This window comes from Trichechus manatus, unplaced genomic scaffold, assembly GCF_000243295.1.
Source record: "Trichechus manatus latirostris isolate Lorelei unplaced genomic scaffold, TriManLat1.0 scaffold00104, whole genome shotgun sequence".
NCBI classification, from domain to species: domain Eukaryota; kingdom Metazoa; phylum Chordata; class Mammalia; order Sirenia; family Trichechidae; genus Trichechus; species Trichechus manatus.
In genome coordinates, this window is record NW_004444040.1 from 6,473,333 (window position 1) to 6,484,306 (window position 10,974).

The 10,974-nt window shown below is 38.6% G+C and overlaps 1 protein-coding gene across 1 annotated transcript in view; it reads right to left on the bottom strand.

Annotated features, from left to right (window-relative positions):
• HAO1 (hydroxyacid oxidase 1) overlaps positions 1–10,974 on the bottom strand; it is a 76,699-nt gene that overhangs the window by 45,376 nt on the left and 20,349 nt on the right. The window contains exon 3 of the mRNA XM_004383052.1: positions 789–1,044. Coding sequence (XP_004383109.1) covers positions 789–1,044 — 256 coding nt within the window. The remainder of the gene's footprint in view (positions 1–788; positions 1,045–10,974) is intronic.

Sequence of the window (10,974 nt, forward strand, 5' to 3'; positions counted from 1 at the left end):
TACTGAGTTTATAGCTTTGCCTAGAGATGATTCTAAACCTAAAATACTACAAGGAAAGGGATAATAATTGTTGCTAAATAAATAGACTGGATGTTGTGATAACCATTATAATCCAATTTTAGATGATTTGATACACTATTTTCATTAAGATGAGTGAATGAATAAATGAAGGAATGAATCTTGATCCAAGGATTAACCACAATTAAAGAGTACTGTTGCTGAAAAGGAGAAGTGGGAGATGAGGTAGGGATCAAACAGTTAGCTTTCTTAGTCTACATTCTTTTGTCTTTCTTCAAACTACCCAGCTCCAGTTATTCCAAATACAGTTAAAAATAAAAATAAAATATGACTCTTTGATTTCAAAAGACAAAGAAATAAGATATCAGGATCACAATAAAACAAACTACTGCCTGGGCTAAATTAAGTATCTTCCATCTGTACAGCAATTCATACTTTCTAAAGGCCTTAATGCATTCATTCTTACAAGTATATGGGTAATTCTTGTCTACGTTTTACAGCTGAGGTAGCTGACACCCATACAAAGGGTGTGATTGGCTGGAGATTATGTGATTATTTAGCAATAAAGCTATCTTTAGAACCCATGTTCTATCATTCCTAGACAAGATCTCTTTCAGCCATATTTTGTTACCAATACTTCTATGAAAATCCAATTCCCCCAGGGCTCCCCCATGGTCACTGGAGAAGACCTTTGGAGCTGGCTCATGACAAGACCAAACAGAGTTAGAAAATCAGCTCAGGGGCCCCAGTGATCAAAGACCCACAGCTACCTGAGTTGTGGCGGCAGCTTGAACCTGTTACGTATGTCGTCGAAGCGGTTGCCCAGGTAAGGTGTATCCACTGTCACAAATATGGCCTTGTAGCCCATCCGCTCGGCCCGCCGCACTAGCTGCTTGGTGACTTCACGGTCCCTGTAGATGTAGAGTTGCAGCCAGCGAAGTGTATTGGGACTAGTCTCTGCCACTTCTTCAATTGAGGAGGTGGCCCAGGAGCTTAACATCATGCCAGTTCCCAGTGACCGGCAAGCTGAGGAAGAAAGGGCAATATCAAGGTAAGCCTGACGTCCCTCTGGCCCAAGCCTTCATATTGCAGTTCGAGGGGTAAGGGTGTCTACAAGGGTAATCTGTCTATATGAAATCAAATCTTAAAAAAGTTAGAAATATGCATTTCTTTCCATACTCTGAATTGATCCTGAAAATAAAAATGAGTCAAATACACAAAGATGTGTTATATGTAAGAGTGAAAAAATTGAGAACCTGAATATCCAGGCTTAGGGAATTGGTTAAACAGGAGCTCATATATAAAATGAAATTTACCCACTCATTAAACTAATATGATAAAAATATATATTTGGACATAGAAAGATGTTCAAGATATATTAAGGAAAGACAAAAAGTCTACAAAACGACATGTGTAGCATGATTCCATGTTTGTGAAAAATGTAATTATTTGTATATGAACCAAAACTAAATGCTAATAATAGGCAGGAAAATTGTGAGTAGTTTTATTTTTTTTCTTGCTCTTTAATTGTTTTTAATTTTATCTTTTAAGGTATTACTCTTAATTAATATTCTACTATTTATATTGTCTTTTAAATCTTAAAGAAGTGTATTCTAGGTATCCCAAGTAAATAGCAATTACTTCAAATCCCTTTGGGCAACCAAAAACACAAGGAAAATATTAGCCCAAGAGACAAAAGGGCCACATAAACCAAAGACTCCATCAGCCTGAGACCAGAAGAACTAGATGGTGCCCGGCTACCACCAATGACTGCCCTGACAGGAAACACAACAGACAGTCCCTAATGGAGCAGGAGAAAAGTGTGGTGCAGAACTCAAATTCACGTAAAAAGACAAGACCTAATGGTGTGACTGAGACTGGAGGAACCCTCAAAGCCATGGCTCACAAACACTGTTAACCCAAAGTAAAACCATTCCCAAAGCCTACTCTTCAGATATAGTCTAGACTAGACTATAAAACATAAAATAATGCTCATGAAGAGTGTCCTCCTTAGTTCAAGTAGATACATGAGACCAAATGGGCACCTTCCATCCGGAGGCAGGATGAGAAGGCAGAAAGGGACAGGAGATGGTTGGATGGACACGGGAAATCCACGGTGGAAAGGGAGAGTGTGCTGTCTCAGTTTAGGGATTGCAACTAGTGTCACATAACAATATGTGTGTAAAATTTTGTATGAGAAATTAACTTGAGCTGTAAACTTTCACTTAAAGCACCATAAAAAAAATCATTTTGGTCAAGGTAATAAGAAACAAAGCAAATAAATGAAACATTAGACTGAGTCATCTAACCAATTGTCTTAGAGGACTTGAAAGAACATGGTTTATAGGTTTTCTACCAAAAGTAAGTAGTAAAATTGGGGATCAGATTTAGTGGAGAAGAGATGGATATAGTGTTGGTATGCCATATCTAGAATATGCCAATGGGTAAATAATAAGTATATGAAACTGACAATACACTCCCCGATCATTCAGCTTATTGAGTATCTGCATATATCTAATAGGGGTAAAAGTAGTTGCCCTAGTCATACTCATAGGGTGATGTTGAGAATCAAATGAGATACTATTGGTAAAAATGCTTTGAGAGGTCAAAAAGAGTCCATGCTTTTAAAACTTTAGCAAAGAGCCAAACTCCAGATGGCTGCATCCCACCTCCAGAGTTTCTGAATCACTAAATCTGGGGTGAGGCCCAAGAATTTGCATTTCTAACCAGCTCTCATGTGATGCTGATGCTACCATTCCTAGGATCACACGTTGACATTTAAATAGTCAAAATCAACTGGACAGCAACCAGTTTGGTTTTTATTGTCATTTGATAGTAAAGCTCTAAATTCAAGGGGTAATAAGATGGATTCTGTCTCTGATAGATGTTACTTTTCCTAAACTTTTAAGGTATTTTTCGTCCATGTTCTCCAGGTCACAGGCCAAGTGAAGATTTGATTTAGAGGTCATTTTATCTATGGATCACTAATCTATTCCCTCCAAGTGCTCTTTTTAGAATTTCTCTCCTAGGAATAGATGGTTTAAAAATATTGTCAACAAATTGTGTTTTATTAAGTAATAACACATACGAATATCTGGACCAATGTCTGATTTTCATCAGGGTTTGGAAATATGGAAAATAGCTCCAGGTCATCCACTGCTGTTTGGAGGGAACACCAAGGACAATGATTGCCTGGGTCAAATCCTCTATCAATTTATTGCAAAGAAATTTTGTCCTGAATAGGACAGTAGGGTAGCAAAGAGGAACTAGAACCCAGCTTGTCTGACCCCTCCCCCAGGGCAAAGATCTTTCTTGAACTCCCAGGTGCCCAAAAGACTCCATGGTACCAAGCAGAGACAACTGTACTTCCCCCACTCTTTCCAGGCCATGATGTCCAAGGGAGTAGGTTTGCCACATGCCTGAGGGAAACTATCATGCCACCAGCTCTGGGAAAGTATGGAAACTTGGAGACCAGTGCGTAAGGCCTGCGACAAACCGTAGGTGCAGAGTACACCCACACAAAGTGGTCCAGCTGAGAAGACCATTCAGATGATAAAGCATTCTCTTCTAGTTTACGCAAAGGCCCCATATAGGCTAACAGTGGCTCTATTGATAGGGACTCAAAATTTTCAAAAAGATTTCCTCGACATCGTAAGGAATATATACAGACATTTTACAAAGGTATTTAAATGCCACAAAAACCCACTGCAGTCAAGTCCATTACGACTCACAGTGACCCTATAGACAAAGTAGAACTGCCCCGTAGGGTTTCCAAGGAGTGGCTGGTGGATTCAAACTGCTGACATTTTGATTAGCAGCCGAGCTCTTAACCACTGCACCACCAGGGCTCTAAATGCCACAAAAGGATGCACAAATAATAACTACTTCAGCTAAATCATGTAACTTGTAGGAGGTCTCAGCCCTCACAAATATTTTACCCAAATCACTTGGATATGCATATCCAGAGAGAAGCAAGGCCAGCCCACGCTATCTAACTCCTGAGTCTATCTCCTCTAATACGTGTGACTCCTGATGTTATTGGTGCTCAATGCTTATTTTCTGATTATTAAAACATATGGGGCTAAAATTTTTAATTACCCCTCCTCCAATTCTAAGTTATCATTGTTTGCAGTGGTAGGCACTTAAAAAATATTTGCCAATTTAATGAATCTTCACAAGAGAGTCTCCTGGACGTAGGGAGAATGTTAGCATCTTCGTTGACATATTATCAGTTGAGGCTAAGAGAGTACTCCCAGGAGAAAACCTAGGAGCAAAACTCAGAAGGTTCCATGCTCCCTGGAGCATATACTTTCCATCACTGTGTCTCTTATTCACTTGTGATTACTTGCTATAATAAAGGAAAATACTGGTGAATTGCTGTAATTGTTTTCAACACAGTTTTATATTAGAACGAGCTAAAGGAGCCTGGGGTTTTTGAAGGACTAAACAGAGAGATAAACACAATTTTCTCTGTTTCCTTAAAGATAGGTCTGAGATCCAGTTAGTACATACCCGTTTTGACCGTTCTGCCCGTTAAAGTATCGTAATACTTCTATTCCATTTGGAAAATAACTACTGATCTGAAGTAAATACTCCCCTTGAGTCCCTTCAGTGTCCCAATGTGCCTCAATGAGCCATCACCCATCCCTCCCCAAGAACTTCTGGACCTCCCCACAATCCAGGAACTAGAAGCAGTGCTGGCAGCATCCAGAACCCTGTTAGAACACCAGAGGCCAGCATCTCTTCTAAATGGTCAAAATCCTTTTACGTACTAATAGCTAAATACTTCAAATATCGCCTTTGCCTAAGAGATAAAGATACACTCTTCCATCTCACACTGCTTTTTGCGGGACAAAAATCACAAAATTTTAAGTTTTATAAATGACCTAGTATGGCCAGAATTTGTCAAGAAGTTCTAGTTAGAATTATCCTAGTCTAATGCTTGAAAGTACAAACGTTTTTTATGTCCTTTTTTCTCTCCCTACTCATTTTCCACAATGAAACTCCGCCCTCCTGTTCTCAAAAGTAGGAACTGTCAGAAATCATTTCACAAAGGACAAAGGTCAGTTTTTATGAAGTCCAGTTTCCATCTTGCAGCTATTTATGGTACTATACAGAAAACTCTGATGCATGTTGCATTTTTACAACTCTTGACAAAATAGAGATCATCTCTGAGGTAATATTATTATAAAGACAAGGACTGGCTCTTCTTGCTCGTAACGAAGGTCCCTAATGTTGATCCAAGTCTAATTTCTTGGCTTTGGTAAGAGTCAGAATATCCTAGAGACAACATATCCAGGCGCCTACAACAGCAAGTAGACATTGTCCCCATATGACATCCAAGGACTCTATTTCCCTACTTCCACTCACTTCCTCTTTTATGATCCTTAAGATATATCTAAACACTTAATGATCTGGATATATTCAGGTTTTGTTTATGTTTGACATGTGTTTCTCTTCTTTATTTAAAGACAGCTGTAAATGTATTATGCCATTACTGTAAGGAAAATACATACGATACACACACACACACAATTACCACTAAAAGAGACACTAGCAAGATCTCAGGCATTGAAACATCTAAGATAAAGCCATATATACGACCTAGGAGATATATATGTACAGCTCAGAAAGACGATAGGAGATAACGGATTGATGGTCAGAAGGTCTGGATTAGAGTACCAGCTTTGCCATCCATAAGGAATATTTCATCTGCAACATGGCTATACCCATGCTGCTCTGCCCACTTAATAGCATTGCTGCATAGTCAATTGAGACAATGTTTGTGAATGTTTTTTGTGTAAACTATGAAGCTATGCAACTGTAAAGTGAGAAAATGTCTGACACTATTTGGAAAAACAAGTCCTAGATACCTTCGAATTTTTTTTATTTTATTTTATAATTTTGTCTGTACATGGATGGGCTGGGGATCATTAAAGCCAAGGACCTGGATTTCTTAATATCATTGTTAATCTTCTGCACACTCAGATTTCCTCTGCAATGGTTTCGATGCTCAAGAAACCCATTCCTCTTTGCCTTGTAAATACAGAATCAAATGCTGCCTACGTTTAGGAAAAAAGCTGTTAAAGGAGAGGGCAATTTTCTCCAGGACAAGGAAACCCCTGCTAGATCCTATATTTAAAAAAAAAAAAAAAAAAAAAGTTGTCATTGAGTGGATTCCAACTCCTAGAAACCTCATGTGTGTCAAACTAGATCTGTGTTCTGTAAGGGTTTCGATGGCTGATTTTTCAGAAGTAGATCACCAGGCCTTTCTTCTGAGGCACCTCTGGGTGGACTCAAACTATCAACCTTTTGGTTAGTAGTCCAGCATGTTAACCGTTTGCTGGACTCTATATATAGAGAATATCAAAGGAGATAATCTCTGCATTCCCAGAAAGTACATCCCATTGGAGAGCCAGGTAAAAGATAATAGCAAATAATCTAAGAAGTGTAACAACAAAAATACCTCTCCCCCACCTAAACTTGTCTGCAAATTTCCAGAGAAGGAACTGCAGGACCAATCTAAGGGCTGTCAGCATTTGTATAGTCCAGCCACTGACCAATAATACCTGGGAGACAAATAAAAAATCTTTGCTATATATTTTATCTTTTTTATTTCCCTGCCCTACCATTTGCAATATAACTGCATGCAAATACAATAAGATGGAAGTACACGATTTTAATATTATTGTTTACTTTCCCCATACACACAAAAGGGGCTATGGGCTAATGGAAAATGTTAGTGCATTCTGGTTTACAGAATAAAAGTTACCATCAGGTCCACCCACAATAAATCTTAGTACAGTGAAATCACATGCCCTAGAGTAGAGAAATGCTACAAGGGTCCTCAATAATCTGGCATAAATTAGTGTGATTCTGTCTCACCAAACTTCCAGTAAATAGAGGGTTAACTCAATTTCCACACTATAGAAATTGTAATTGACTACTGAGGTTTACATAAACTCATATTAGATATGAATGCAACCACCTCTGGGTTTGAGACAAATCCTAGACTCCAATGTACTCCAGTGATTTAAATGGGCTAGAACAGGTAAATAGCTTTGCAAAACAGCATGAGCTGGCAGAATCCTCCCTATGGCTGGCACATGCAATTGTACTCCAAGAGCTTGGCAGAGTTTCTCTTTACATCAAACCTTAATGAAAACGTTTATTTCTGATCCAGGTAGTCTACATGTGGAGAAGAAAAAAATCAGAAACTATTGTGGGCTTGAATCATATGGGCCTGGATACTAAGCCCGTGTTCCCCCTCAGATCTCTAACTGAAGACTATTTTGTACAACATTGCTCTCGTTTATATATAGTCTGCTTCTTACTTCCTGCTCTCTCAGACCAACAATAAAACCAAACCTGTTGTCATCAAGTCAATTCCGACTCATAGAGATCCCATAGGACAGAGTAGAACTGCCCCATAGGGCTTCCAAGGAGCAGCTGGTGAATTTGAACTGCCAACCTTTTGGTTAGCAGCCAAACACTGAAAAACAGGTGTAACTGTGCACTACAGATTAGTAAGAAAGCACGAGTAAGCCTGTGCATACCTTGCTCATTGGGTAATCCATCCCCGAGTACACGGAGGTAGACATTTTCTTTCACAAGCACTCATCCCAGTTAATTGGATGGGTCTTACAGAGTGAGCAATAGGACCTTATGGAAAATGGGAGGGAGAAGCTGTTCATAAAGGCTGGGTGGGTAGTGACTGGCATATAGCTTGCCAATTAATTGCCAGCCAGGTCCTGCTGATGACTTTGTTGTTCTCCATTGGTGTCCCACTGGAGATGGTCACAAGTACTTTTGCCACATTTGCTCATACACTTATCTCCTATGGGTCTTAAGGTCAAGGAATTAAACTCCATTAGAGTAACACCGCTTCCACATACTCAACGACTATCAGATATGTTTTATAACCTTGCTTATTCAGGATTTTCCCAGCTTCCTTGATTTCAGATTAGAAGCAAAAATCAATGTCAAAACAAAAATGAAGATGAGGAAGAAGATAGGTTACTCAAAGCTGAGAAGGCACAATTGACCAATTATAAAATAACTTCCAAACGTTTAGTATCGGGTCCAACAATGCTACACACACAAATAAGGTGCTAAATGATCAAGTAAAACTAAAGTTCATTATGCTAGGCTTGACAAGGAAGGGAATTATAATATGTTTGAGAATTATGTTCGACCACAGCCACTACCACCACCACAACAACGAACAAAGGAAAATATAAAATGCAAGTTATTAATAAGGGAACCAGTTGCTGTTGACTTGATTCCAACTTATTGCGACCCAATGTGTGTCAGAGTAGAACTGTGCTCCATAGGGTGTTCAGTGGTTGATTTTTTGGAATTAGATCATCAGGCCTTTCTTCCAAGGTGCTTCTGGGTAGACTTGAATCTTCAACCTTTCAGATAGCAGCCAAGCACATTAACTGTCTGCATCAAATGTCTATTATTTGGAATAGTAATTCCAACGGGACAAGCCATATACCCAGATGTGAGTAGAACAATCAAGCAATGTGCCACTTTGGGTCCAAATGATTTCTCTCAAAATAGCTCTCATTTCTGGAAAAGGAGAGTTGAGTTTCCAAAATTATGTTTTTAAAGGAGGAGCGGGAAGAAGGGAAGAGAAAAAGCATCATATTTTCAAAGGGCCTGAAGTTTTTGGGTTTTTTCAAGGTACATTTCATTTAAAAAAAAAAAAAAAAAAAAAAAAACCCTGCAAAACTTAGTCACCAAAACAGCTGCACCGAAAATAATTTTGTTGAGAAAATGCATTTTGTCATCTGCACAGGAAGTCACTATGTAATGGGGAAAATATGCAATGACAAAGTACCAAAAAGTTGTGTGGCTCTAAACTCGGGTCTAAACATACTGGAGGGTTTGCATAAACGTGCACCTTAATGCCTCTTGAGCAGTTCAGTCTTTTTTACACAGGAACCATCAGCATACTGGTTTGTTAAAGATACAATTAACATTGTTGTATGCGTGTCTAAAATTATGATTGAGATTACCCAGAAAATAATGTTGTGGAGTCAGTGATCTAAGAGAAGAACAAAAATTCCACAACAATTATGCTTGAAATCCTTAGAAGTGGTCAGACAAACCTCAATTTATGATTTAGGGAACTTAACCAACTTAAACACCGCAGAGAAAGACCAGGAAACCAGATAGAATCTTTCCAGTGCTTTCAGGATGATCCATTGTCTGAATCTGGAGCAGTAGAATTTTGAGTGATCACAGTGCCACTAACTCTAGACCTCTTTTTTATTATCTGGAAATATTTTCAAAGAACAATTAGTCCCAATGACATCTTAGTCCTTCCTTTCTCGCTTTCACTTTACCTCTGGGGCGGAATTCAGTAACAGACTAAAACATGCGTGCTACTGTAATGATTGCTGGGTTGTTATTGTCGTTTTATTGAGTTCTCAGGCGCTGGCATAGCTCAAAGAACGCATGGAGACCACACCACTGTGATATGCCTTTTAATGACAGTTTGAGAACCATCAAGTTTGCATATGACAACTTCAGTCAACCTCCCATAGTTGAACAACCTCAGTGTTGGGATACACTTGTGAGCCTGTGACTTCACATTATCATACTTTGATGTCATCAGAAACATTAATAAGTCAGAAGGGAAGTAATCTCATGCTCTCAAGAAAGCTACCCTATAGCTTAAATTTCAGTGCAAAGTCCTTAAAATCATACCATTTGCTGTTGGCCTTCAACATAACTAGATTCTAACTTTTCATAACTATTTTCTATTAATGAAGTTGGTCTCATTGTAAAGTGATTTCAACAGTGAATCTATAATTTTTATGAAAATACTCAAGCAAAGAATTATATGTATGTATGTTTTATGTATATGTGTGTGTGTGTGTATTACATATCTATGTACTCTAAAGGAGGTCCCTAATCATTTAATACATATACATGTATGTGTGTGCATGAGTAGATGTGTGTGTTTGTGTACAAAGAGAGGACATTCATGGCCTTTTGATTGTTGGAAAGGAAGATCCAAAACATAAAACTGATCTGAAATAGGTTGAAAATATGGGTAATAAAAAGCGTGAACTGATTTTTTTATTATAATGCTACCAATGTTTAGCTAATTTGAATTGGACAAAGCTCCAGTGAATTTCCTCTTTTCTTTATTTCCCCCAACTTTTGTGTCTTCTGAGTAAAAACTGACAAATAAAAACAAACAACTAGACCCAAGAACCAAAGGCCAGACATGAGTGAAACAGACCTAGCTTCAAACCCTGTCTCCACCATTAGCCAGCACTAGACCTCGATCAAGGGCTTCCTTCTCCTGTTGTCAGATGAGGGAGAACGGTAATCACTTCCCAGGCCTGTTGTGAGGATTAAATGACAGGGATGTAAAGTCCAAGCATTGTACCTGGTGCATAAAAGGCACTCACTTCAGAAAGAGTAAAAATCTCATTTAAAGCCAATCCAGTTCTTTGCCTGGATTAGGTAAAATTCAGAATAATGGGGATATTTTCCTAGTAGGTATGCTAAAATACATATATCTACTCGGTCACCTAGTACAACTCATGAATATATAAATCAATAAAGCTTTCGAAAATACATCGTTTGGGTTTGGAGCAAAGAAAATGACAATTTTTCCCATTGAATGGTCTTTCACTCCATGTTAAGTTTGATCGCTTAATCTCAGAAAATCCAGAAAATTCGACAGCTAAAGCTCTCACCTACACCCTAATTCAGTTCTTTGGGGTTTCTATGGCTCTTTGTGCTACTCTGCAATCTGCTCCACCTGCACCTTAATAGGTGGTCAAGTCATAGCTGAGTCCCAAAACTTCACTTTGGAATGTTCTGGCCTTTTAGGCTCAAAAAGAAAGTGTTTAGATTTAATGGTTTTATGGACCATCAAATCCTGTGTGGTAGCCTCTAATTGCATCCAGGGACAGGAATTTCTTTAAAACC